This window comes from Panthera leo, chromosome D4 (genome assembly GCF_018350215.1).
Source record: "Panthera leo isolate Ple1 chromosome D4, P.leo_Ple1_pat1.1, whole genome shotgun sequence".
NCBI lineage: Eukaryota > Metazoa > Chordata > Mammalia > Carnivora > Felidae > Panthera > Panthera leo.
This window is the reverse complement of record NC_056691.1, coordinates 92,727,254-92,754,396: the sequence shown is the minus strand read 5'-3', so window position 1 is coordinate 92,754,396 and position 27,143 is coordinate 92,727,254. Positions and strand designations below refer to the sequence as shown.

Genomic DNA, 27,143 nt, shown 5'->3' with positions numbered 1-27,143 from the left:
CCAGCCTGTGACCCAGGACCCAGCTGCAGGCCAAGGGGCTGGGAGAGGCACGGGCCTGGCAGAGACAGATGATAAGCCAGGGTGGGTGGGGTGCAGGGTGGAGGGGGGGTGAGGGTGCAGGCCTCCCCACCCTGGGGGGAGCGAGCGGCAGCCAGAGGCTCTCCCGGTGAGAGAGGGACCAGAACAGGTCAGCCGGGTGCCCAGCCCGTGGGAGGGACAGGCCAGCGGGTGGGCACATCTTCACCACTGACTGCCCCAGCCCCGCCCTGGCTTAACGGGGTCACCGAGGCTGGTCAGTGCCCCGACACCGGCTCAGAAGCACAGAGTGAGGTGGGGTCTCGACGGGGCCCCCCCCCTTCCAGCTTGTGCCCTGAGCCCCCGACGTCCGAGATGGGAGCGTGGACGGGTCCAGGCAGCGCTCAGACCCGGTGCTTTGCAGGATGGACAACGGGGAGGCCTGTTTCATCCTCAGTAGCCGCAACGAGGTGGATCGCACGGCAGCGGTGAGTGCTGCGGGCCCCCCCCCACCCCCCCGCCAGAGACCCTCCCCTCCTCCCGCCCGTCAGCACTGACCCCGCCCCCGCACCCCCCCCCCCCCCCCCCCCGCCCCAGGACCACCAGACCATCCTGCGCGCCTGGGCCGTGAAGGACTTCGCACCCAACTGCCCCCTCTACGTCCAGATCCTCAAGCCCGAGAACAAGTTTCACGTCAAATTTGCAGGTACGTTGGGGGCCGCGGGCGTGCACCCAGCTGAGTGTGCACCTTGAGGGCCGGGGCCGTAAGCGGGGGCTGGAGCGTGCGGAGGCGTGGCAGGAGGCACAGCTGAGTGTCCTCGCGCCGGCGTGGGGGGCGGCGGAGCCCACGTAAGTCTAGCCGTTTGAGGGGACAGTCCTGCACCCGGGGCCCGGGATCAGCGTGGGCAGGAGCCCAGGGCTGGTGCATCTGATAAGCATCTCTGGGGCGTGCTCCAGCCAGGGGTGCCAGGGGGCAGGTGGGCGGGCCCCCGAGCTGGGCTCCGGAGCACAGGCGAGCGGGTGCCACCAGCCCCGGAGTTCTCACCACGCTGGGAGTCGAGCACGGAGGTGCTGGGGCAGACGCGGTCGGGGAGGCGGGAGCTCCAGGGAGGGCGCTGGGCGGTGGGCCGCCCGCTGTGGGCCCAGCGGGGCCTGGGCGGTGACCCGGCCCCTCCTGCCGCAGACCACGTGGTGTGTGAGGAAGAGTGTAAGTACGCCATGCTGGCCCTCAACTGCATCTGTCCGGCCACGTCCACACTCATCACCCTGCTGGTGCACACGTCCCGCGGCCAGTGAGTGCTGGGGAAGGGGAGACACGGGAGGGGCGCCCAGGGAGGGTCAGGGCAGCCAAGAGGGGGGGCCGGAGTGGGGAGCCACCAGGGGTCTGCTGGGAGTTGCAGGCAGGGACCAGGGTGGGGGTGCCCAGAGAGCCCTGGGTCGAGGGCACAGTGACAAGGGCAGGTGGGGCTTGGTTTGGGGGAGAAAGTACATTTGGTTCCCCAGCGCTGGGCCGGGGGGGTGGGGGGCGGGCAGCATCGGGGGCCAGGGGCCGCCCGGGGACAGAGACCAGGCTGGGGGCCCCCAGGGCGGGTCCTCCCTGGAGGCTCGGCCATGCAGGGGGGGGTCAGGGGTCAAAGCGGTGACTCGGGCTGCCCGCCCCAGGGAAGGCCAGGAGTCCCCAGAGCAGTGGCAGCGAATGTACGGACGGTGCTCGGGCAACGAGGTGTACCACGTGCGCATGGCGGAGAGCAAGTTCTTCCGGGAGTACGAGGGCAAGAGCTTCACCTACGCCGCCTTCCACGCGCACAAGAAGTACGGCCGGGCGGGCGGCCGGGCGGGCGGGGGGCCCTGGGCCGGGGACCGTCCCCCTGGGCTCTCCTCTCTGAGGCCGCTGGGGGCGCGGGCGCTGCCCCTCCAGCCGCCCGCGCCCCCACCCAGGTACGGCGTGTGCCTCATCGGGCTGAAGCGCGAGGACAAGAGCATCCTGCTCAACCCGGGGCCCCGGCACACGCTGGCCGCCTCCGACACCTGCTTCTACATCAACATCACCAAGGAGGAGAACTCGGCCTTCATCTTCAAGCAGGAGGAGAAGCAGAAGAAAAAGGGCTTCTCGGGGCAGGGCCTGTACGAAGGGTCCGGCCGCCTGCCCGTGCACAGCATCGTCGCCTCCATGGGTGAGGCCTGGCGCGGGCGGGCGGGCGGGCGGGGCGGGCTCGCTCGCGGGGCCTGACCGACTCCGGGCCCGGGGCCCCTGGGAGCCTCTGTCCACCTCTGACCCGGGAACCAGCCGCCCCCAGGAGGGCCTGGGGAGGGGCCCGCCGGCCAAGCTCAGCCGCTCTGTTCCAGGGACCGTGGCCATGGACCTCCAGAACACGGAGTGCCGGCCGGCGCAGGGCGGCGGGGGCGGCGGGGGCGGCAAGCTGACGCTGCCCGCGGAGAACGGCTCGGGCAGCCGGCGGCCCAGCATCGCGCCCGTCCTGGAGCTGGCCGACAGCTCGGCCCTGCTGCCCTGCGACCTGCTGAGTGACCCATCGGAGGACGAGATGACGCCATCGGAGGACGAGGGGCTGTCCGTGGCAGAGTGAGTGCCGTGCACCCGCACAGCCGCTCTCGACGGGAGGGGGAGGGGGAATGGGCGTGGCCTGTGGAAGTCGCGGGTAGGGCCCCCCCGGTGCAGCACCTGCCAAGCCTGGACGCCCCTGGCCCTTCCTGAGCCCTCCGCCTGCCCTGGGTTGGGGCCCAGGTCTTCCCGCTGCCCCAGCGTGTCCTCGGGGCTCCTCAGCCATTTGGCCTCGGGGCGGCGCGCTGACTGTTGCCATGGCCGGGTGCCTGCGCTCCTGCAGCGAGCCTGTGACCACCGAGGGAGCAGACGCGCCCTGGGGAGGGACCGGCTCTGAGATCCAGGGGAGTGCCCAGGGCTGCTGGACACTGGGGGGCAGGGGTGGGGCTGGCCTCTGAGGCCCTCCCTCCCCGGCACTGCTGGGGGCCGCCCCCGGGTTGGTGTGAGCCGGGCGCTGCTGGGGAGACTGGCCCGGCGCTGCGCAGCCAGCGGAGAGGGGCCGGGGGCCGGCGTCTGCCCGCTCGCTCGCTAGGGTGCTGGGGGCTTCGGGGAGGGAGGACCGGCCATCAGAGCCCCTCAGGGCTTTACCCGTGGTTTCCGGGCCTGGTGTAACTCGTACGTGTGTCCATGTGCGTGTTGAGCGGCTCCTGGCCTCGGACCCCCAGGGAAAGGACCGTGCCCTGTCACAGCTATCCTCCCACACGCAGGCCAGGGGCACGGACGGGTCCGCGGGGTTTGGCGCCTCCGTGTGGCCGCCTGGGACGAGGCCCCGCCGTGCTCTGGGCCCCGGGCAGAGGGCTGGGAGGTCCCGTGGGGGGCGGGCTCAGGACCACCTCTTGCGGGTGGCCGGTGGCCAGGGTCTGTGCTGAGGGCTCCTGTCCTCCCCCAGGTACGTGAAGGGCTACCCCCCCAACTCGCCCTACATCGGCAGCTCGCCCACCCTGTGCCACCTTCTGCCTGTGAAGGCCCCTTTCTGCTGCCTGCGGCTGGACAAGGTGGGTCACCTCCCGCCACACTGTGTGACGTAATCACAAACCTACGGAAAAACTGCCAACGCAAGAGGGGACTCCTGGCCCTTTGCCCAGACTCCCCGTGTCTTGCCCTCGGTAAACATGCTTCCGCTTTGGAGGAGTGATTTTCCCCGCCACCTGAGGGCAGGTGGAGCCCCCTTTCCACACCCCTGCATGTCCCCAAGGGCGGGTGGAGCCCCCTCCCCACAACCCTGCGTGTCCCCAAGGACAGGTGGAACCCCCTCCCCACACCTGTGTGTCCCCAAGGGTGGGTGGAGCCCTCTTGCCACACCCCTGTGTCCCCAAGGGGGTGGAGCCCCCTCCCCTCACCCCTGTGTGTCCCCGAGGGCAGGTGGAGACCCCTCCCCACAGCCCTGCGTGTCCCCAAGGACAGGTGGAACCCCCTCCCCACACCTGTGTGTCCCCAAGGGTGGGTGGAGCCCCCTCGCCACACCCCTGTGTCCCCAAGGGGGTGGAGCCCCCTCCCCTCACCCCTGTGTGTCCCCGAGGGCGGGTGGAGCCCCCTCCCCTCACCCCTGCGTGTCCCCGAGGGCAGGTGGAACCCCCCTCCCCACACCTGTGTGTCCCCAAGGGGGTGGAGCCCCCTCGCCACACTCCTATGTCCCCAAGGGGGTGGAGCCCCCTCCCCTCACCCCTGTATGTCCCCGAGGGCGGGTGGAGCCCCATCCCCTCACCCCTGCGTGTCCCCGAGGGCAGGTGGAACCCCCTCCCCACACCTGTGTGTCCCCAAGGGGGTGGAGCCCCCTCGCCACACTCCTATGTCCCCAAGGGTGGGTGGAGCCCCCTCGCCACACCCCTGTGTGTCCCAGAGGGCGGGTGGAGCCCCCTCCCCTCACCCCTGCGTGTCCCCGAGGGCAGGTGGAGACCCCTCCCCACACCCCTGTGTGTCCCCGAGGGCAGGTGGAACCCCCTCCCCACACCTGTGTGTCCCCAAGGGCGGGTGGAGCCCCCTCGCCACACCCCTGTGTCCCCAAGGGGGTGGAGCCCCCTCCCCTCACCCCTGCGTGTCCCCGAGGGCAGGTGGAGACCCCTCCCCACACCCCTGCGTGTCCCCGAGGGCAGGTGGAACCCCCTCCCCACACCTGTGTGTCCCCGAGGGCGGGTGGAGCCCCGTCGCCACACCCCTGCATGTTCCCTGAGGGCAGGGGGATCCCTCAGGTAATCTCAGCTCCTTCTCCCTACACTACACACACCCCTGCACACACATACCCCCGTGCACGCACACTACACGTATGTGCACACTCACACACATACGTGCACACAGCACAGATCTCGTTTCTGCTAAGGGGCGGGTCCCCACAACACCTGCCTCCCTTCCCTGACGTGACCGCCCCCCGCCCTGTCTCCAGCTCGCGCTCTGCCGAGGGGACAGTCTCACGGCAGCCGCGTGGGGCAGACGGGCTTGACGGGCCGTGACAGGATGGGGCCGGTGGCTGTCGGCCATCCGGTGAGGGGTCCCCGGGGGAGCCCGGCGTCACCGCAGCGGCCCCTGTGTGCAGACGCGGGGTCAAGGGGTGGCGGGGCTGAGGGGGCTCCCACACTTGCCGCCAACCGCAGGCCCCGTGGTCTGCTCACCCATGGGGGGGGCAGCCGAAGAGAAGCCCCCAGGCCGCGGTCCTCCATCCTGAGGACCGTCCCCGTGTCCCCGCAGCTGGCCCTCTGGTTCCGGGTGAACCGGTGCTCGCGGGCACGGTGACCGGGGGGACGGCGGCTCTATCTGCGGGGCTAACGCTGGGCCCGCCCCCGCCCCGCAGGGCTGCAAGCACAACAGCTACGAGGACGCCAAGGCCTACGGCTTCAAGAACAAGCTGATCATCGTCTCTGCGGAGACGGCGGGCAACGGGCTGTACAACTTCATCGTGCCGCTGCGCGCCTACTACCGGTCGCGCAAGGAGCTCAACCCCATCGTGCTGCTGCTGGACAACAAGTGGGGCCCGGCCCGCTCCCCCCCCCCCCCCCCCCCCGCCCGCAGATGCCCCGCTCCTCCCCTGCCCCGTCCCCAGGCCCTCCGGTCCTTGGTGGCACCTGACCTCCCTCCGTCGTGGAGTCCCCGGGAGGCCTCGCCCCGGCCCCGGCCCCCGTGCCCGCAGAGCTCGGGGTCTGACCTGGGCGGGTCCCGCCCTCGGCCCGCGGTTTCCCCTTGGGTGAAATAAAGAGCAGCCCCGTTGTCTGATGTGCTGCGGCCCTGGGGGACCCCCAGGCAGGGCCAGGCAGGGCACGGGGGGCACACGGCCCAGCAGGACGGCAGCCCCAGGACCTGCCCCCCCCCAACAGGCCCGACCACCACTTCCTGGAAGCCATATGCTGCTTCCCCATGGTCTACTACATGGAGGGCTCCGTGGACAAGTAAGGCGCCGCCTCCCTGCGGAGCCCAGAGCCCGAGGGGTGGGGGGGGGGGCGCCCGTTTCTTAGCAGAAGCCCCTCCCCCTCCCTCCTCCAGAGTCTCCTCCTACCCGGTGGTGGGGGGCCCAGGCGGTTGAGGACCACCGCCCGTGGAGGGGGAAGGAGGGCACCCGAAGGGAGCTCCCGGGATCCCCGACCTGGCCCTGAGGGACCCCCCCCCCCATGTGGCCTCTCCCCACCGCCCCCTGCAGCCTGGACAGCCTGCTGCAGTGCGGCATCATCTACGCCGACAACCTGGTGGTGGTGGACAAGGAGAGCACCATGAGCGCGGAGGAGGACTACATGGCCGACGCCAAGACCATCGTCAACGTGCAGACCATGTTCCGGTGAGGGGCGGGGGCTCACCCCCCGGGCGGGTGCGGCGGCGCCGAGCCGGGTCCCGAGCCAGCCCCCCAGCCGTCGGGGAGCCCGTCCCGTGGCTGCCGCTGCGACCGGGGGACCCCTCCCTGAGCCCCCTCCTCCCCCCAGGCTCTTCCCCAGCCTAAGCATCACCACGGAGCTCACCCACCCTTCCAACATGCGGTTCATGCAGTTCCGCGCGAAGGACAGCTACTCTCTGGCTCTTTCCAAGTTGGAGAAGGTAACGGGCCCCGACCTGACCCGCCGCCCCTCCCCTGCCCCCCGCTCGACCTGCCGTCAGGGTTCGGAGCCCAGAGAGAGTGGGTGAGGGGCCTCGAGCCTCCTGACCGTGTCGTCGGGAGCCTTCAGGGTCATCGGCCAGAAGCGGACAGTCGTACCTCTGCAGGCAGGGTCCGGGGCTGGGGCCGAGGCTGCCCGTCGTGTCCGTAAATACCGACACGGGGGGCGCAGACTGCCCGTTTCCTGCGCCCCCGACGCTGTGCTCAAACCGGAAACGTGGCCGGTCTCGGAGAGGGGAGGACCCCGTCTCGGGTCACACAGCACGGCGGTGGCCAGCGGACTCCGCCTTTCGCTCCTCGGGGCTCCGGGAAGGGCGTCAGCCGGCGTCGGCGTGACGCTCTGGGCCCACGGACCAGCCACCGGGAACGCGGGCCCTGGCTAGGGCACAGGCGGCTCGGCCCGGGTGCTGTGGCCCCCGCCCCGGCCGCTGGAGGCACCACTGTAGGCTGAGGGCACCACACAGGCAAGACCAGGGAGCCCGGGGACGACACCGCCGTGGACGAGGCCGGGAGCAGTGGGCCCTCCCTGCGGGCCCGGAGCCGCCGTCCACACCAGACAAGGGAGGAGCTTCCCCCCGAACCCACGCGGATCGTGGACCGCGAGGCCACCCCACGTGTCAGAGGGGCGAGCGCGAGGCGGGCAGGAGGCGGCAGCGGAGCTCCTGCCCGGGCCCTCCCTGGACCGCGCCCTGCCCGGCGCCCGGGGCCGCTCGGAGCCCGCGCAGCGGCCTGTGGGCCGAGTCTCCATCCCCCGGAACGACCGGAAGGCGGACGCTGGTCTCAGCGGGCCCAGCGCGCCGGGAATCCGTGTCCAAAGGCTGGGGCGGCCTTCCCAGCTCCGGGAACGGCAGTCTGACCGAGCACGGCCGGGGTGACTGACCGGCACGGGATCGGGCTCCGGCAGACGTGCACCCGGCGCCCCTGCCCCCCCTCTCCTCCCGTGGTGACCCCAGCAGCCGACCCTCCTTGCTGTGCGGCGTGGCCTCCGGGGGCAGGGCCGGCCTGCCCAGCCCAGGATGGCGAGCCCGTCGCGTGGCTCCGAAGTCCGGGCCTGGAGTGAGCACGCCCGGGCGTGTGACCCCGGGAGGTGCCTTGAAAAGCGGATCCGCTGTTCCTGGCCGATGTGGCCTGGGGTCCCGAGGCACTGGCAGAGCTCTGGGACCCCACCCACCCCCCACCCACCCTCAGAGACGGCGGAGCCCACGCCCCGCCCACCCCCACGAGTGCCGAGCCTGGAGGCCACGGAGGGCTCGTCTGGATGCCAGGCACGCGGGCTCCTGACGGCTCAGACGGACGGTCCGGCGGCGACGTCCCCCCACAGGAGCAGCCGAGCATTTCCTTGAAGCGCTGACGGCGACTTACTTTTACGAAAGTGGGCGTGTCTTCCGCTTCAAGGACGGTTGGAGGTGTTTATAAAGGGGACCCAGGCGGGCACCTGACGGGCGGCTGCTTCTCCGAGTCCCGTTAAAGGCGCCGTAGCGCCGTGCCTCCCCTGCGCCCTCCGCGCTCTCCGAGGCTCACCCGTGCCGCTCGGGGTGAAGGGACATGACGTCTGTAACGGCCGCTCGCCCTTGTGACGCGCCCCGAGAGCCCGAACGCAGACGCGGCTCACTCCACCGGACAGGGCGCCGCCGCCAGAACCGGCTTCCTGGCGGCCCGCACCCGACGCCCTCGCCCTCTGGGTCCCTTGCCTGCCTTCTGCCTTCGAAGCAAGTCTGTCCCCGTGGGAAGGAGGGGGTCCTCTCCGGCCGTCGGTCGCGGACGGAGCTCGGCCGCCGGGGATAATGGCCCCGAACGCGCCCACATCCTACCTGCCAGGGCCTGGCCAGGGTGCGGGGGAGACCGAGGGGCCTTCTAGACGGGAGATGGTCCCGTGTGGGCCGAGCGGGCCTAGGGTCCTCACCGGGGACCTTACGGGAGGGAGGGGCGGGTCAGGGGTTGGCGGACGCGCCGCTGGCTGTGGGGGCGAAGGGAGGAGCACAAGCTGAGGGAGGCGGTCAGCTTCTAGAGACGAGACGGGCCTCGCAGCCACAGGAAAGTCCCCGCGGACGCCACAGAGAACGGGAGGCAGGCGTCTCCGTGGTTTCCGCGTGTGGAGCCCACGCTCCACCGGCCCGTCCGACTTCACTTAAAACCACCAGCTCGGTGACAAAGTGACTCACATTAGTCGGAACTCTGGGCAGCGAGACCCAAGCGACACCCGCATCCCTGCTCCCGGGCTCTGGCCTCGAGTGCGCCGGCGGGGAGGGGGGACGCGTAGCTGGCGCGGAGGCCTGAGGTCGGCCGTCCGCTGCGGCACGCACGGCTGCGCTCGCGTGCGCCCGGCCACCTGCCCTGCGCCCCTGAGTGCCCCTTTCCTGCAGAGGGAACGGGAAAACGGCTCCAACCTGGCCTTCATGTTCCGCCTGCCCTTCGCCGCGGGCCGTGTCTTCAGCATCAGCATGTTGGACACGCTGCTGTATCAGGTCAGCGGGGCCGGGAGGCAGGGAGGCCCCGGGACGCCCGGCCGGGAGCCTTCTCTCCACCTCCCGCCAGCGTCCCGGTCCCGGGCGTCCCTCCCTGGGTCCCGTCCGAGTCGTCTCCTCCCGGAAGGGCGCCGCCCTGGGCTCCGCTCCGGGCGGCCTCTGGGCTTCTGATCCCTTTTGACCAGCTGGACCGCGGCGGCCAGGAGGGGCTTCCCCGCGGGAGGCTGAGGGCGCCCGGCGGCCCCCGGGGTGCCCGGCCTCACTGCGGCCTCCCTGTCCGGCCAGTCCTTCGTGAAGGACTACATGATCTCCATCACCAGGCTGCTGCTGGGCCTCGACACCACGCCAGGCTCCGGCTACCTCTGCGCCGTGCGTCACGGGCTGGGCGGGCGGGCGCGCCATTCCTGGGGGCCCCCGGCGGGCTCCCCGCTCAGACCACCGCTCGCTCTAGATGAAAATCACGGAGGAGGACCTGTGGATCCGCACGTACGGCCGCCTCTTCCAGAAGCTGTGCTCCTCCAGCGCCGAGATCCCCATCGGCATCTACAGGACCGAGTGCCACGTCTTCTCCAGCTCGGAGGTTCGGGGCCGGGGGTGCTCCCGATGCGGGGGGCTCCCGTACAGCAGCCCCCGGGCTGTGGATGCGTGCCCCTCCCACGTTCAATTCTGGGGATCCGGGCCTCTGCTGTCAGGCCCTTCCGGGGTCCAGGGCACGCGGCCCTGCGCGTGGTCGGGTGGCGGGGGCCCCCGAGTGGGGCAGGGGAGGCCGTAGAAGGCGGGCGGCCTGGCGTGCTGGTCCCAGCCCACAGGGGGCTCAGGCAGTGCCGGGGCGGGGGGCAGGGGCAGAAGCGCCCACGGGCACCCAGGCTGCCCCCCGTTTCCTTTGCAGCCACATGACCTCAGAGCCCAGGTGAGTGGCCCCTCAGACTTCACGTCAAGGCGTGCTGACGTGTGCACCGTCCCGCCTGAACCCCCCCCCCCCCCCCCCCCACCGCCCCGAGTCCGGAGGGGCACAGGGCCCTGGGCTCTGGGCAAGGGCCCGGTCAGGGAGTGAGTCCCCGGGATGCGGGGGCCGTGGAGCAGCTCAGGGCGCATGGGATCACCCCTCCCTTACACGAGGGGAAACTGAGGCCCGGGGTGGGAAGCCCAGGCTCCTCCAGCCCCGTGTGCCATCTCCGTGTCCCGCTGTGGCCCCCTCCCTGACGGTCTGGCCCAACCTCCACACCCCCAGCCCCTTCCCGGGTGCCGCCCGCGCCCCGCACCCCTCCGGCGTCCCTGCTCTCCCCCGCCCTCCAAGATGGGGGAGACGGAGGTACAAGAGGGGTAGCGCAGGGCCCGGTGGCGAGCCACGGACACAAGGGCCCCGAGAGCTCGAGGGCGTTGCCCTCTTCCACACGGCAAACTGGGGCAGACCCGGAGGCTGGCGGTCTGGGGTTCAGGAGGAGGGCCTGGGCCCTGGGGTCCCCCGGCGCGGGGCGGGGGAGGGGGGGCGCACCTCCCCGTCCCCGTCCCGGCCCTCACCCTCCTGCCTCGGCCAGTCCCAGATCTCGGTGAGTGTGGAGGACGGCCCGGACACGCAGGACGCGCGGGGGCCCTGGGGCGCGCGGGCGGGAGGCAGCGGCGGCGGCGGCACCCACGGCCGGCACTCGGTCGGCGGGGACCCCGCGGAGCACCCCCTGCTGCGGCGCAAGAGCCTGCCCTGGGCCCGGAGGCTGAGCCGCAAGGGCCCCAAGCCCGCGGGGAAGGCGGCGGCCGCCGAGTGGGCCAGCCAGCAGCGGCTCAGCCTGTACCGGCGCTCCGAGCGGCAGGAGCTCTCCGAGCTGGTCAAGAACCGCATGAAGCACCTGGGACTGCCCACCACCGGCTACGGTAAGGGCCCGGCCGCCCGCCCGCCACCGGGCCCGGGGCAGCACGGGGTGGACCGCGGGGCCCGTCGGAGGAGCCCCTCTGGCGCGAGGAGGGCGCCCCCTTGCGGCTCTGGGGCCTCGCCCCCCCCCCCCCCCCCCCCAGGGGTAAACAAGGGACCGGAGCGGACGGCCCGGCACGCAGGACCGGAAGCGGTGCGGTGGGGCGGGGCGGGGCGGGGCTCCCCAACGCCAAGGGCAGGGTCCTCGCTGGCGGGCGGACCAGCCGCCTCCGGGATCAAGGGATCAGACACGCGGGGGTGCGCTGTGCTCTCGTGGAGAACGGGGGGGGGACCCCGGGCCGCCCCTCCGGCGCCTTCCCAGCAGCCAGAGCGTAGGGGGCGCGTCAGGGGGCAGCTGGACGGATGGCCCGGTGCCGGGACGCCCTCCGTCGACCACAGCGGACGCCACAGCCGCCTGCCCGCCCCGCTGGCAACGCCGCCCCAGGCGTTAAGTCTTTGCCGGCAGCCCTCTTCTCTCTGGAGCTTCTCTTGGGGAAAAGCTCACGACCTTGACCACGGGCGGGCCCGGAGGAGAGCAGACCTTGCTCACCCTCTCTCTGGAGCGGCTGCCTGGCGGTGGGGCTGAGGGGGCGCCCCTCCCGCCGCTGCCTGTCTGCCCCCACGGCCTGCGCCGGTTCCGCCCTGGGGACTCTGCGCCCCAGCGGGCGCCCGCTCTCCCCACCCTGCTTCGTGCCATGTTGCCTGGGACGGGACCCTAGAGCCCCCTCCAAGAGGGATCAGAGGCCAGAGTCTGGCAACCCCCGCCAGCCCCACCAGCCCCGCCCCCCGCTACACCGAACCTGCACCAGTCACCCTCGTCTCTCCCGGGGTCCCTGCCTGGTCGGGTGCTGCCACCCCTTTTCCGGGGCCCTGATGCCAAGGCTCCGGGCAGGGCACTCCGTGTGCGTCGGGCCCCACGGCCAGTACCCACACTCGCAGATTCCAGCCCGCTGACTCCCAGAGCCTGGCAGAGAAGGGACCCCCCTCGCTTCCCGGGCGGCGGGCTGGCCAGTGGCCGTGTGGACCCCCCCCACCCCCCCCCCCGGGTGCTGCTGCCTGCCCTCCCCCGCTGTGCGGCCGCTGCCCGCTGCTTGCTGACCTTTCTCTCTCTCTGTTTCTGTCTGTCCCTCTTCCTGTGTGTTCCGTAGAGGATGTAGCAAATTTAACAGCCAGTGATGTCATGAATCGGGTAAACCTGGGATATTTGCAAGGTAATTCTGCTCCGGCTGCCGCACCAGGGGGCAGCCTAGTGTCCGCCCCAGCCAGGCAGGTGGACAGGACAGGAGACAGGACAGGGTCCCTGCAGGCGGGGGCTCACGTGCTCCCAGAGCAGCCCGTGGCGGGGACCTTGACAGCCCCCTCCTCCTCTGTCTGCGGAGGACGGACTGACCCCAGGAAGGCTCGTGGTTTGCGTGGCCCCTGGCGGTCACTGCGCAGCCCTTGGGCTCCCCCCTACTGACCGCCAGTTCAGTGAGGTCTGCTGTCCACGTCTGTCCTCGCACACTGGTGGCTGCTGGCCCTCAGCTGGCCCCAGATGCCCCGTGGCCCTGAGCCCACCCTGCTCGGGGGAAGCATCCGGACAGACAGTTCCAAGCCTGGGTCCCACCTCCAAACGTGGCGGGGCCTGCTGAGCCCCGGGCCAGCGGCTGGGCCGCCCCGGGCCGGGTGGACAGGTGACGCCCACACCCCAGCAGGGGCTTCAGGAGGGAGCTCCCTTTCCAGTTGGGACAAAGCCTGTGCATGCTCCATTTCTCATCCAGGGGCTCTGGTTTCCTCCAAGAGGTCACCCCGCAGCCCCCAGATCAGCCCTGGGACCCCAACAGAAGTCAGAGCAGAGTCTGGGCCACTGGCCCCGCTGCCAGAACCCCTTCCCTCCCCGGGGGCTCCGCGCAGCCCTAGGGAAGCCTCAGAGCCCGCGTGCCCAGGCGCCTTGGGGCGGCCCCTCCATACAGGGCTCACCCCGGAGGGGACACACCCAGGCCCAGGAGAGAAAACCTCGTGGTTTTCTCGTCGGGGGCTGGCCCAGCTGGGCCCGTGCTGGCGAGTCACTGGCATCTCCTGGTTTCCCGCCCTTTTCCCGAACCTGACACCCGTGATGGTGGTCACGGAGGGCCCACGGGGTCGGCAGGGATCCCAGTCCGGCAGCTTCCACGAACGGTGCCCGGCTGCAGTCTTGCTTCCCCCCGAGGCTCCCAGGCAGGGGCGGGCTCACCTGCAGGGTCCCCAGAACTTGGTGGTGTTTACAGAGGCCCCTGCGTGTGGTCGCTGAGAGGTGCCCGCGGCAGGACATACGTAACACCGGAGGAGAGGGAACCACGTTAGCCGGGGCTGAAGGGTGGTCCCCGCCCCCAGGGAGGGCACCATCACTAACTGCCGGTACAAGTGTATGCCTCACCCCTGCTCACTGCCTGCCCTGGAGGGTGGGTGCAGGCTCGGTGAGGTGCGGACCTCAGGGGACGGGGCCAGGAGTCACAGGCCCAGGTTGGGGACGGGAGTGGAAGGACCTGGCCTGCAGGGCTGGGGGGAATGGGGTGCGAGGATGGGGTAGAGAAGGTGACTCTGCCTTTGCTCATTTGCCAGAAGAGCCACCGTCAGCCACCCCCCCCCCCCACCCCAGCACGGTGGTCACGGTGGAACTGACCTGTCCTGTCCTGGAGAAACCAGGGTCAGTGACTGACCACCCCCCAGCCCCTGGCACTGAAGCTGGAGCCGCACCCCTGCCCACCCCCCCGCTCAGCCTGCGCCCCCCCCGCCGAAGCACAACACCAGGCCTGGCTCGGGCCAGTCCCAGGCTCTGCTAATTGCATCCACCCGGGGGGGGGCAGCAGGGGCCCAGGCCGGGTGGGGGGTCCCCACGGGCCCCCCAGCAAGAGAAGACGGGCGCCCGGCTCTGGCTGCTCGGCCACCGAGGGGTGGAACCAGCCGGCTGCCCGGCCCCCACACCGACCTCTCCCCTTACCGTGTCCCGACCCGGTGTGCCTCGGCACTGCCAGCCCACTGGCGCCCGGGATCGGAGGGCCTCCCCCGCACCGCCTCCCCTCCCCTGCACCCCCCGTGAGGCCCACTGGGGAGGGAGGCGCCTGCCGGGCCGGGCCGCGAGGTGCACCGACCGAGCCACGCTGCTCGCGGCTGGCAGCTCCCACCAGAGGGCCCCCGACAGGGGCGTGGTCACCAGGCAGAGCAACTCGCCCTCCAGCGGTGGGAGGGACAGGCTGGGCAGGCTGTCCCGTTCCGGGGTGGACCCGGCTGGCTGTGCATGTCCATTGGCCCCCCCCAGTCCCAGCCTGGGGCCCCGCCCGCCCCCCCACAAAGCTGCCGCGCTCGACCTCTGGCTGCAGGGGTCAGACTCCGCTCCGCTCAGAACTTCTGGGTCCAGGGCCGAGACGCGGCCCCCCGCCCCAGCTAAGGGGCCCCCCTTAACGCCTGCTCTGGGTCGGGAGGTGCCTTTAGACCTCACCACAGGGCTAAGCGGAGGCCGAGAACCATTCGTTTCCCCGTCCGGGGACATCGGGCCTCTGCCAGGACGTGCCCGCCCCCAGCCCTGCATGCGGCCAGGCGCCATCTGTGGCGGGACCGCTGTTTCTCCAGAGCCCACTCTCCCCACCGCGGGCTGCGTCCCCACGGCCACGCGTGAGCCGGAGACCGGGCCGTCCCTGCGCCCCCGGGGCCCCGCGGGCTGACGCGGCAGGAGCAGGTTGTGGGGAAAAGGACGCGCGTCCAAAGCGCAGAACTGAGCCGGGCGTGTGGGCGGCCTGCCTGGCGCGGGGGGGCGGGGTCAGGCGTCAAGGCGCGTGCGCGCTCGTGCAGGGGGCCGCAGGTGTGCTCCGTGCCTCTGCTCAGGGCCGCCACCTCCGTGACCGGCCCCGCGCGGGTCGCCGCCGGCCCCTCGCGGCTGACCCCGGCGGCAAGCCTGGACGGGCCGGGAAGACTCCGTGGCCGGGCCCGGCGGAGCGGACCGGGGCGGTGGCCGGCGGTGACCCGCACGGGGCCTGTGTCTTTGCAGACCAGATGAACGACCAGCAGAACACGCTGTCCTACGTCCTCATCAACCCCCCGCCTGACACCCGGCTGGAGCCCAACGACATCGTGTAGGTCCCGCGTCCCCCCACGGGCGCCCGGCGGGGGGCGGGGGCGGGGGCGGGGGCGGAGGCCGGCACCCAGGACTCTCCCCCTCCCCGGCAGGTATCTCATCCGCTCCGACCCCCTGGCCCACGTGGCCAGCAGCCCCCAGAGCCGGGAGAGCAGCGTCGGCAACAAGCTGGCCTCGTGGCACCCGGAGACGCGGGACGAGACGCAGCTCTGAGCCGGCCCGCGCCCCGTCCCCACGTCGGCATGCATCGCGCTGCATGGAGCGCGGGGCCCCTGCCACGCCGGCCCGGCCCTCGAGGAGTCCTCCCACGGCCGTGAGGGCGGACCGTGCCTCCGCGGGCCGGGAGGAGCTGGCGGCGAGGCCTTTTTTAACCTGTTTTTACAGACCCATCCGATCCGCGTCCCCACATGTACCGCAACTCGTGACAGGGCCCGGCTGCGTGGGGAGGGGTCCCGCCGCCCTGGCCGCACCGCCGGCTGAGGCCGGGGTGCGTGGGGAGGGGAAGAAGCTGAGCCCGACACTCGCGCGCACTCACTCGCGCACACGGCTCACGCGGGAGCCGTGTTTTCACGGCCACGGAGCGAAGGCCCGCTCACGGGCTTGTCCGCGGCTCGCGTGTTCTGTGGGTCCCAGCTGGCCTCGGCCACACGGTGGTGAGGGTCTGGCCCCGGGGGGCTCCCGGCCGGTGAGCTCTCCAGCCCCGTGCGCTGGGCGCGAGAGGGAAGCCGTAAACACAAGAAAGTTGCAAGCGTCCAGCTTGGCCGGGAGCCCCTCCGGAGGCCGGGCGTGCTCGGGGGACGTGGAGGGGCCGGGCGAGACCCCCGCAGGGGCCCGGGGACACCTGAGAGTTCCTGCAACCAAGGCCTTGGTGACGAAAAAGAAGAAGACGTCCTTCCCCTCTGGTTTTACGTGACCCGTCGCACCCCGGCCCCCGGGCGCTGGGCGTTGGGCAGGGGCGGTGCGTTGGCACAGGGTTCCACGCCCCTTAGCGCCCGATGGAAGCACAATTCACCGCGGGATGCTGGCCCCGGTTTTCTCCTCAGCAAGGGAAGGAGCCTGGGTGGTGGCCGTTGGGGACAAGCCGCCCGGGTTCCTTTGTGACTGTGGCAGGTGTTGCACGGTCAGTGCTGGAACCTTCTATTAAATGGATGCTTTCTGCAAACGTGAGGGTCGTGTATAAGCCATTTCCTCTGTGGTGCCACCCACCCGGTCGCACCCCACCCCACCCCACCCGGACCCCACGGGGAAGCCCCCACCCCGAGGAAGGGCCGCTGGCCTGAGCCAGAGCAGGAGGCGTCGGGCCGGCCCGTGGGCACTGGCCGCTGGGAAAGCACGGCTGGGGCGAGGGCTCCCTGGCGAGCGGCCCGGCGGGTGTTGGGGTCCCCCTTCAGAGGGCAGGGCCGCCCCAGGGGGTGTGCGCCAGCCCAGGGGCGTCCAGGTTTGCGTCCTTCCTGTTCACGGAGAGCACCCCACGAAGCTGGGTGAAGGGAAGGGGTCAGCACGGCCTCCGGATGGCGGCAGTGGGCAGAGGGGCCTGCCCGAGGGAGGGCTGTGACCCCGCACCAGTTCCTCCCCCGGCGCCCCGCTTGCCTGGGACGCGCCGGCCCGGTGGCCCCCAAGCCCTCGGTGTGCGGCAGGGCCGGGAGGGCGGGCGCTGTGGACTGGGTGGGGGTCGTCCGGGGCCCTGGACAGTCCGGGCCGGCACACCGTGGGCCCCGGATCCGTGCCAGCGGGTGTCGGCGGCTCACGGGGCCCTGCCGGCTGGCATCCCCTCCCATACCAGCATCCGGCCGCAGGGGACCCAGCCCCTCCTCCCGGAACCCACTGCCCGGCTCCCTGAGGGAGCGGAGGGGGAAAGGACGCTCCCCGCCACCAGGACCGGGAGGGGCTCGGGGCCTGCAAGTCTGGGGTCACCGGCCCAGGTGGCGGGGACGGCACCAAGACACTGGGGGCAGGCTTCCCAGTAGGGGTCCTCAGACACCAGCGGGCGCGCCTCCGGTCTTCTTCCTGAGCCAACACAACTGCCCGCGGGGGGCGCTCCAAGTCCGGGATGGCAGCCCGCCTGCCTGGGGCTGGGACTGGGCAGCCCCCGCATTCCCGGCCCCCAGGGGCAGCCGGCCGGCCAGGACCACCTTCACCCCCCAGTGAGGTCAGCAGGAGCCCGGGGACACCCAGAGCGGGGCCGCTAGCCCAGGACCGTCCACCGACGGAGCCGGGCCAGGCCGGGCCCTGCGGGCGTCTCCCACGGGCACCCACGGTGTCTCTGGACCCTCTGCCTTGCCCTGGTTGCAGAGCACTGAGCTGGCGGTGAATGCCACCATCAGGTGTGGCCTGACCGTCCAGCCTGGCCCAGGGCCCGGGGTCTTCGGGGGAGGGGCCACCCCCGCCCAGGGCGCTCTGCAGGGGCCCCTGCCTCAAGGGGGCGGTGGGCACGGCCTCTCGGCCACACAGGCAGGCTCCTGGGGTCCCCCGGCTCCACAAGTGGACCCCTTCTCGGAGGGGCTCGTCAGAGGGGCTTCCCGGGAGGTCCGCAGAGTGCCTGGCTCCCGGGTCCTCACAGCCACTGGCCCTGTGCTTCTGGGGTCCGTCCGGGGCTGTGCCGGGAGGACTGCTCGCCCAGGCCACCTCCCCGTGGCCCCGTCCCACGTCCAGAGCCCGCAACTGGGCATCTGCCGCAGCCCCATTCTGTCCTATCTCAGGGTCCTGGACCTTCAGGACAGAGGGGGTCCTGGGACGCTCGTCACCCACCTGGGGCTCTGAGGTGGCCTGGGGCGGGGAGGGGGGCCTTCCGAGGGGAACCCCTTCCCCTGGTGCCTCCTCGAGAGCTGGTGCTGAGATGCACGGGAGGCACCGGGCGTCTCAAAGCCCCTCCCCAAGCCTGAAAGACAGGACAACAGCACAGGCACCTTTGTCCCTGGTCCCCAGATCCAAACCCAGGAGTCAGCTGAGGGAGCCGCACACCATCTCCAGAGACTTGCGCCCGGGGCTGTGCTCCGCCCGTGGACTCACCTGGCCGGGAACCCACCCGGGTGACCTGGGGTCTCCCCAGCTATGTCCTGGCCACGCCCCGCGGCCGCGTGCTTCCCTCTCCCCCCCCCACCCCCAGCCCTTCCGCTCAAAACACTTCCCGATCGGCTTGTCCTCCAGCCCCCTCTGGGCTCCAGGACCTGTCATCTGCTCCTCCCTGCGTTTCTGGAAGGACTTTCTCATTTCTGCAAATAACGATCATTTGGGTTTTTACCTTTTACTGACCTCTCAAAATTTACCCGCAAGATGACTTTATTTGGGAACGGAGGACGCGTGCAACTCAGAACAAGCAACCTGCGGCGAGCCCCGGAGGTCCAGAGCGCAGAGCAGGGGAGAGGCGGCCGCCAGGGGCTGTTTCTCCTCCCTCCCTCCCGCGGGCTCCCTTCCTCCTTCCGGGCTGAAGGCGACTGCTGGTGCGCGGGCTCCTCCTTCTGGATGCCGCTGGTGACGCGCTTCCGGTCCCCACGCGTCACACCTCCTCGGTCCTTCCACTGTTGCCACGGCTCGGGTGTGCGGTGAGCCCTTGGCTGGTCCCTGGGGCCCAAGGCCACCTGGCCTCCCCCCGACCCGACCCAGACGGGGATCCTTCCAGCGTCCCAACTGCTAAGCGTGGGGTTTGCCGGAGGTCTCGGCAGGTGTTGCCAAATGGCACGAGTTCCAACTGCAAAACGTGTCGTGAACACGTGCCGATGGCCGCCAAGTACTTTCCCGTAGCGTCTCTTACGCGTAGCCTGAGTCGCCCCAGGACGTGGGCGCGTGTGCACTCCTGACCCACCAGGCACGGTGCTTACCGTCCCGCGCCGCCGCCGGCCTCGCTTCTAGGCTTCAGCTGGCCTGCGGCACGTGCACTCAGCAGGGACAAGCCGACCGCAGCTCCCTGTTCTCGGGCTTCTCCTCGCGTTCCGGCACGCCGCCGTGCTGTCACCGGCCGGCTCTCCTGTGTCGTCTTCCCTTTCGGCGGTGTCCACTTCTGACACGCGTCTGTCCCTTCCCCCTTTTACTACTCTTTTAGCCTCCCCGCTGAGAGCTCGTTTCGCTGGTTTTCCATCTTTCTTAAGGTTTTCAAAGTTTATCTACTTCCTTAAGCCATCTCTACCCCCAACGTGGGGCTCGAACTCACGACCCCAAGACCAAGAGTTGCGCGCTCTGCCGAAGGAGTCAGCCAGGCGCCCCCGCTCTTTCTTAATTTTTAGCAAATACGTTTAAGACTACAAATTTCTGAGGGTGGTTTTGGGGGCATGTAGGTGGCGTCGCACAAAAGTACGCAAGCCACCCTTGACGGGGGCACCTGCTCTCCCAAATACCAAGACTTGTGACCAGGTCACAGGAAGCGACCGGGGGCAAGGTGCCGCAGAGACGGACAGGTGGACGGGGTGCTCCCTCCTGTCGCCGCACAGTGGCTGCGGACGCGAGCGCGCCACCTTCACGGTTCCGTACGTCGGAGACACGAGGCCGGTCTCCCTGCGTGACGACCACTCCTTCCAGGAGGCCCCCCGGGGTGGGGGGGGAGGGTCCGTCCGCTGCCTGGCCCCTTCCTCCACCGTCAAAGCCCTTCCGCTGCTGCCGCGTCTCTCTCTCCCGCCTCCCTCTCGCACCTCTGAGGACCCGTGAGCACACGGGGCTCACGGGACGACCCGGGTCGCCTCCCATCTCAAGGTCGGCTGCCTTGTCCCTTCCACCCCCTTGCCACCCAGCAAGCACGGTCCCAGGGTCTGGAGGGGAGGCCGTTACTCTGCCTCCCACGTGGACCGAGAGGCCAGGAGAGACCATCGCGGCTGCATCGCGGCAGAGGCAGGATGCCGGGGAAAGGGGGTGCGGCGAGCTCCGAAGGGCTCTGGGTCCTCAAGCTCCTGCAGGGAACGGGGACCGGGCTGCTCCCTCGCACGCGGCCAGGAACGCCGGCTCCAGGTGCACAAGGACCCGAACGCAAACGCCCAGGATACGGGCTTCACAAGTTCATTTCCGAAATACCTTCCTAAAGTCCCGGTAGCTCTGATGAGAACCACGGCAACTAGGCCACATGAACCCGAGGAACTTGTGTGGATCAGGACACCAGACAGTGAAAAGCCACAGGATGGGACACTTGTCCTCGTCTGTGTGTCACCTCTCAGAAATTCACCTGCCGGGAATTAATTAGAAAGAGGCAAACAACCCAGCAGAAAAACAGGCAAAAGCATGAACGGGCATCTTACGGGAGGAAAACCGAAATACGCGGCAAAGACGTGAAAACACGCTCTGCTTTCCTGTGACCAGGGAGATGCGGAGTCACAGCACCGAGAGAGGCCGCGGGAAGAGCCCGCACGCCAGGGGCCCGCGACCCCTGAGCCGTGCAGACTCGGCACTGGCGGGAGCACAGAGATCTGGGGCACGCCAACGTCCTCCCCTCGAGCCCTGGAGACCCCGGGCTTCCAGGCCCGTCTCCCCACGCAGTCCGCACCGCATCACCCAGGCCGCTTCGCGGGTCCGAGATGCACTCTGCCCCCCCCCCACCCCCTGAGCGTCCCTCAGGTCGCACGGGTCTCAGCCGCGGCGCCGTGGGCCGGCCTAGCCGGCCGCACTTCAGACAAGGGTGCCCCTGGAGACCACTGACGCCCCTGTACTTCCTGCCCCTGCAGCTCCACGAGGGCTGGACGCGTCCCGTGTGCGGCATCCACACCCGTGGACGCCCGGGACGGCGTGGGCCGCGTCCCTCCGCAAGGGGAGAGACGGCTCCCGGCGCCCGTCACTCTAGTGAGCTATTTATACCTTACGCTTTCACCGCAGCCGTTAGGTTTTAAGTGAACAAAATCAAATCGAACAGCGTGGCAAGCAGGGACCGTCCCACTCAGTGAATCCGTTTCCAGCCCAGGCGAGGAGCAGAGCTCCGAGTGGGCCGTGGCAGCCAGCGCCCGCTCCGACCCGGCGGGCTCCAGGACCCGCCCACCCGTGCGGGAGGTCCCGCTGCCCTGGCCTCGCACTTCAGGCGGAGCCTGCCGTCTGCACCCCGGTCCTAGGCGACGGTGTGCTACCCCTACAGGGCTTCGAGACGAGCGGTGCGTGACCAGTTTCAATTCAGAAGCAAACAGGTCAGGATCGCGGCGTCGCTGCAAATAACCGTGTATAAACCCTCAGACTGAAAAAACAAATCCATATGGAGAAAACCGAGCCTCTAGCACGGTTTCCAGAGGTGCGTTCCGGAGCCTTGTACGAAGGACTGGAGCCTCCGCAGCGCTGGGCCGGGGAGCGGGAGCGCCATCCCTCGGGGCCGGGCTGGAAGCACCGGGAGGTGGCCGCGGACCTACGCCACACTGCCCCGGGGCCGGTTCCACGTCAACACGGGACAACGCTCCACGGGCCAGAGGTCCCCACGCACGGAGGTTTTTGCAGGAAGCGTCAGTAACGTTGCTACTTTGTGCAAAAACAGGCCGTCCGTCCCCGGAGCACTGACGCCCCCGAGTACCGGCTGCTCACACCGGGAACATCACCCCCCGCCTCCTTCCCACTCTCCGCTTCTTCGCTTCCCCATCCTACCGAGGGCGGTTTTCGCCGAATCAGCCCCAAACGCTCACTGCCTACCGCGCGTGCCCGGCACAACGTCGAGCCCACAGGCGCGTCGGCAGGACAACCAGAGCACGCCCAGATTCGCTGGGGGGCCACCCCCTTTTCGGCAGCTAAGGTCACTTGAGGCCTGTTTACAGCATGGCCCTCCCTCCACAAAGCCCTTCCGGAGGCTTCTCCCGGGCACTCGGAGCTCACGGCTCTGGCACGAGGCTGATTTGGCTGAGCACCATTCACTTACGAGTCTAAAAGGCCCTTTGTGGAAACGCAGCAGGCTGCACGCTGGGATTCGTTAACTTTTCTGTGGGTGAGCTCTGCTTCAGGATAAAAAGAGAACGGGGGGACCCCTGGGGGGCTCAATCAGTTAAGCGCCCAACTCTTGGTTTCGGCTCAGGTCATCATCTCGTGGTTCGTGGGTTCGAGCCCCGCGTCTGGCTCTGCACTGATGGTGCGGGAGCCTGCTTGGGATTCTCCCTCTCTCCTCCCTCCCTCTCCCTCCCTCTCCCTCTCTCTGACCTTCCCGTGACTCTCTCTCAAGATAAATAACCTTAAGGGGTGCCTGGGTGGCTCAGTCGGTTGGGCGGCCGACTTCGGCTCAGGTCATGATCTCGTGTGATCTCGCGTGATCTCGCGTGAGTTCGAGCCCCGCGTCGGGCTCTGTGCTGACCGCGCAGAGCCTGGAGCCTGTTTCAGATTCTGTGTCCCCCTCTCTCTCTGACCCTCCCCCGTTCATGCTCTGTCTCTCTCTGTCTCAAAAATAAATAAACGTTAAAAAAAATAATAATAAAAAAAAAAGATAACCTTAAGAAAAAAAAAAAAGAACAAGGATCGGTTTACAATGAAAACAAACATCATCTGGAATAAAACGGCAGAAAGTAAATCCCGCCTCCCGCAAAACTGCGGGCGAGGGAGTCTCATCGGCTCGACTGAAAACCGCCGCGTGACAGCGAGCCTCGAGCGAGCCGGCGTGCCCACGGCCCTGGCAGCCCCTCCGCGCCCTCTGGCTGCGGACGACCCCGAGACCGCGTCACCGTCCGTCTGACCCACCACGTGAAACGGCGCCGTGACCAGCCACAGGACTTCCTCTTCGTGATGACGTACAACAGTGAGGGGCAGTCTGTCCGGTTCTTTCTAGAACAAGAGAGCGGTGACACGAGATCGTTTCCTGCCTGGCGTCGTGGCCTTCTGTCCAGCTGGGTCTGGTGGCACGTCACATCCTGAGGACACCTTTGCCTGCGCCACCGGCACGGAACGCAGGTGGAGTGTCCTGACGGCCCCGACACGGGAGCCGCGCAGAGGACAGAGGCTTTGCGCCCCCGGCTGGCGACACACACCCGCCCCACCCCACTTCCGGGGAAGCGGCTTCAGTGCTGTTGCCGCGTCTCTGCAGCCAAGAAAGGTTTTCCCGACACACGCCTGTCACAGCCTCGCGCCTGCGTGCGGGCCTGGACTGTGGCGTTTATACATCGCTTCCCTCCACTGTTCACGCCGCTGTAAGGACCCACCGGCGCCATCGAGGAGACAGCAAGGCGCCCCGAGCTGCTGAGAAAAGACGCCACCCTGGGCACGACCTGCTTCTCCGACGCGGACGCACGCGAGCAGAAACGCAGCCACAGCCTTCCACGCGCCACACGCTCCGACACAAAGACGTTCAGACCCCGTCCCACGGAAGGAGCCGGCACCGATCATCGAAGGCGACGCAAGTTCATTCCAAAGGGAAAGTCTCTTTCAGCAGATACTCTCCCGTCTGAGTGACAACCACAGTTGCAAATGCAGCCAAGGACCGACTTGAGAGCCCCCCCCCCCCCCACTCCCGCCCCCTCCGCCTCACTGAGGGCAGCTCGGGGGCTGCAAGACCGGACCAGAGACGGCCCTGGTGTGGTACACTGAGGACACGGGGCCGACGGGCCCAAGGGCACCTGTACACACACACATCTGTACCCACCACGCTCGTGCACGCCTGTGTATGGGCGCGAGATAAACGTCACCACGGGACTCACCCGCTCCAGTGTCATTTATCTCAAACATCCACCCTCTCGGGCCCCCGGGACTCTGTGTCAAGACCAAGAACTTAAACTTCGCACGTTCCATCATTTGCTCAACGCTTTCGTTACAAAATTAAGTTCTCTATAGACAGACGAGTGGCAATACGAGACGTTCATTTCCATGGTAAGAATTTACAACAGGACGCAAGCCTCAGAAGGGCTTTGGCGAGCGTGAAACATTCACAGAGCTACCAGTGCAATCCTAGAAACTGAAAAATAACGCTTGCCGCATCGGGCCCAAAGAGACGAAAATCTCGACCGCAAAACGCATGCCGTGTGTCTGAAACTCTCCATAGTAAACACGCCTGCCACACCGTTCAGCACACAAAGAACCCAGAGGGCGCCTATCGGCCCTTTAAGCACACACGTCGGCTGCTGTGACCGACAGAGCATGCCCACGATGGTCAGGGCACCCCAGAGGCTGACTCACCACACCGAGAGATCCTGAACTTTCCCAGAAGTCTGGCGGGAACGACCGCCCAGCTCTCTGCCGGGAGCACCCCCGCGTCTCCGTCGAGAACGATCCCACCCCACTCGCTCCGCGCAGCCACGTCGAAACCGGCGGTGACGCGGTCGCACGTTTTGACTTCGCAAAGGAAGCCTCCCCACCCGACGGGCCAGAAGGAGGTGCTTTTCGAGAAGCGTGTCGGTCAACTAACGACGCGAAACTCCTCAAAAGACGCGACCCACAGAAGGAGCCACGACAACCTCACACGTGTGTGATTACTAAAAAGCAAATTAATTACTTTATTACATCTCGGTGCTTTCTTAAAATAAATAGGATGAGAGAATATCGAACACACAGCGAGAAGCACAGGAGAACAAGTTCACTCAGGACCCTTTCAGAGCACTCGGCTTGCGGCCCAGGCGGCCTCCACCACCCAGTCGCAGGACGCGGCTGCCGCGGACACGGTATTTACAGACGAATCTTCGGAAGACAGGGGCGCAGACGGGGGAAGCGGGAGGGAGGCCCACAGCCCCCCCTCGGGGTCTGTAGCCTGCTCCCCCCTCCCTGAGGCACGGGGCTCACTTACCTCGTGCTCCACCCACAGTTAGGGAGCAGCTACGTTTGCCTAACTTTTCCTACGGATCTTCGGCGTCTCTACAGTTCAACACAGATTCGAGTAACACTCCCAAGAAGACATGTGCGAAACTAACGTGACTCCGGAATCTTCTGGCAGTCGGGTCAAGTCAAGGCTCAGAGCAGCTGGTCCGTCACACGGTGTCAGGACTGCGACCACGCGACGGCCAGGCAGAGGGGAGCCGCGGCGCACACCCGGCGGGGCCGAAGGCCCGTCTCCCGGGAGCATCTGGTCCGGAGAAGCGTTAGCGACACGACCGTCTGGACCAACGTGGAGAGAACCCGAAGCCGCTCCACCGCAAATGACCACTTACGCCGCTTTTAAAGGCCCAACGGAACAAGATTATCAATCTGGACGAGGAGCCGCGCACTCCTCTCGGGGCGTACTGCTCTTCGGAACAAGAATCCAGACAAGTCACGGAGCGATACGGCCGCTAAAGGGACCGTCGGCTTAGCGCGTCACCTCTCGAGAGAAACATGCTCAGAGTGAACACTGGTCTACTGTACCAAAATCTGTCTTTATTAAAGTGAACAAATCATCAGAGCGCAATCCCAAACTCCGGGAGCGATGGCGGTCACCTGCTCCGCTCGTCTATTTCCAATGAGGCGAAGGCCGGCTGATGGCACCACTCACCGTCCTCATGATTGCGTGGCAGAAAACCATCGCGTCTGTAAACGTCATCTTAGTAGGAGACAGACTTTGCAGATTTCAGTGCTTTTAGTGAACTGGGATTTTCAGTAAACGTTTTCTGAGCAGCAAAGAACGAGAATTTTTTTCAGAAATCTTAGAACTGGATATAAACATTGGCAGTAGACACAATCAATAAATATCATACAGTTTCTCAAACGAACAAGGTTCCCCCAACTTGAATTCCTTTCCTAACGACATTCAAACACCCTGACCCGAGACCGAGCCTCAGCCCTGTGACCCCCACGGGATTACAGCCGGACGGCACAGGAGGGGGGAGGGGGTCGGGTCACGTGCAAAAGGGGTCGGGGTAGGAGGGGAGAAAGAGAAGACCATTTTCCATCCACACCGAGGAGAACTTCAAGTAAAGGGATCCACTGCCCGGAGACCTCGCGACACGCGCACCCCACGTCCGGCCCCGCGTGGCCGGCGGTGGCCGCGAGCCACCCGGCACGGTGCCTCCTCCCCCTCCTCGCCCCACCTGGCACCCGGTGCGTGTGGGGGGCGCCGCCGGGGAGGCTTTTCTTTTGTCAACCGAAGCCTCTCTGAAAAAGGTCTGCGACTCCGCACGCTTCGTACCAAACGAACGAAAATAATAAATATCGATCCCGTCCGCGCATCCCGCAGGCCGCCCCGCCGGCGCCGGTGTCATTTACGAGTCTGGGTCTTCTTTGGCACCGCGGGCCGCTTGGGCTGCCACAGGTGGTTGTGAATAGTGAGGGCGTCCACGCTGACGGACATGGTTTTGGCCGGGATCAGGTTAAACTGTTTCCGGTCTGAGCTGTACTTATACAGTTTGTCAATCATCTTCTTGGTGATGCTCTTTGGCCCCGTGCCGGTTAACTTGTAGATTTCTTCGGTGTCGGGGTAGTAGCAATAAAGTGCTCGGAACTGGCAGCCCGCGTCCCGGAACAGTATGATGTAGTGGTTGGCGTCACACTTCTCCAGCTCCTGTGTTGGGGAGTAAAGGAAAAGAGACAGGGACTTGAGGGCCACGCCCAACAGTCACGGCCGCCACAGCGCCCCGCGGGTGCCCTGCCGACGCCCGGCCCCAGCCCTCCCGCCCCGACAGCCAGCGCGGCAGGCGTCACGGGCCACGGAGACTCAGGTCGGGCTACGCGAGAAAAGACGCTTTTACGACGGCGTGAAGAGCCACACACGGTAGGAGCCACCCGAGGAACGCACATCGAAGCCACGCGGGACGCCAAGGGTGCCCCCGGGGGGGCCACAGCCTAAGGGGAAGGTGGCAGCAGGTGCCGCTGCGGGTGCGACGCTGGGACCTCCCGCTGCCCACCGGGGATCGGAACTCACGTGGGCGGCTGCTCCCACCGCCGTGGTCACAGCGGGCCGCGGCACTTCCGGTCTGAGGTGCGCACCCGGGACGCCGAAGCACCCACGCCGGCACACCCGCACGCGCACACGCACGCCCACCAGCACGCCCGCACGCCTCGCACAACAGCACTGTCAGAACCGTCAGGAAGGCACGGACGGCCGAATGGCCTGCAACTGACGCGGCTACACGACCCGGGGCCAAGAGCCACAGGAGGAAGGGGAGCCCTCACCCGCACCCTGACACGGAGGGGCAGAACCGCAACGCTCTGGGAGAAAGGCCCCAAAAGGCCGCCCGGCGAGGGGTTCCCTTCCGCGAAACGACCAG

At 68.3% G+C, this 27,143-nt stretch overlaps 3 protein-coding genes across 7 annotated transcripts in view; 2 read left to right on the top strand and 1 right to left on the bottom strand.

The window, feature by feature from the left end:
• The window catches only part of KCNT1 (potassium sodium-activated channel subfamily T member 1), a 50,068-nt gene extending 34,747 nt beyond the window's left edge, over positions 1 to 15,321 (top strand). Inside the window, exons 13-31 of one of the 2 annotated variants that reach the window (XM_042913556.1) lie at positions 440 to 503; positions 613 to 721; positions 1,199 to 1,307; positions 1,678 to 1,827; positions 1,954 to 2,189; positions 2,362 to 2,596; positions 3,465 to 3,570; positions 5,361 to 5,533; positions 5,881 to 5,952; positions 6,201 to 6,335; positions 6,478 to 6,589; positions 9,011 to 9,112; positions 9,398 to 9,481; positions 9,564 to 9,692; positions 10,002 to 10,022; positions 10,651 to 10,981; positions 12,167 to 12,229; positions 15,022 to 15,106; positions 15,201 to 15,321. In XM_042913556.1, the coding sequence (XP_042769490.1) occupies positions 440 to 503; positions 613 to 721; positions 1,199 to 1,307; positions 1,678 to 1,827; positions 1,954 to 2,189; positions 2,362 to 2,596; positions 3,465 to 3,570; positions 5,361 to 5,533; positions 5,881 to 5,952; positions 6,201 to 6,335; positions 6,478 to 6,589; positions 9,011 to 9,112; positions 9,398 to 9,481; positions 9,564 to 9,692; positions 10,002 to 10,022; positions 10,651 to 10,981; positions 12,167 to 12,229; positions 15,022 to 15,106; positions 15,201 to 15,321 (2,437 nt within the window). The remainder of the gene's footprint in view (positions 1 to 439; positions 504 to 612; positions 722 to 1,198; positions 1,308 to 1,677; positions 1,828 to 1,953; positions 2,190 to 2,361; positions 2,597 to 3,464; positions 3,571 to 5,360; positions 5,534 to 5,880; positions 5,953 to 6,200; positions 6,336 to 6,477; positions 6,590 to 9,010; positions 9,113 to 9,397; positions 9,482 to 9,563; positions 9,693 to 10,001; positions 10,023 to 10,650; positions 10,982 to 12,166; positions 12,230 to 15,021; positions 15,107 to 15,200) is intronic. The other variant, XM_042913557.1, reaches the window with a different exon arrangement.
• Positions 15,322 to 15,364: 43 nt separating this feature from the next.
• LOC122205289 lies at positions 15,365 to 16,260 on the top strand. Its single transcript, XM_042913555.1, has one exon. It carries the CDS (start codon positions 15,365 to 15,367, stop codon positions 16,019 to 16,021), a length of 657 nt encoding a protein of 218 aa, XP_042769489.1. The 3' UTR covers positions 16,022 to 16,260.
• A 9,037-nt stretch (positions 16,261 to 25,297) lies between these two features.
• The window catches only part of CAMSAP1 (calmodulin regulated spectrin associated protein 1), a 55,537-nt gene continuing 53,691 nt past the window's right edge, over positions 25,298 to 27,143 (bottom strand). For 3 of the 4 annotated variants that reach the window (XM_042912498.1, XM_042912499.1, XM_042912501.1), the window contains one exon: positions 25,298 to 26,437. In XM_042912498.1, coding sequence (XP_042768432.1) covers positions 26,135 to 26,437 — 303 coding nt within the window. In that variant the 3' untranslated portion in view covers positions 25,298 to 26,134. The remainder of the gene's footprint in view (positions 26,438 to 27,143) is intronic. The other variant, XR_006195788.1, reaches the window with a different exon arrangement.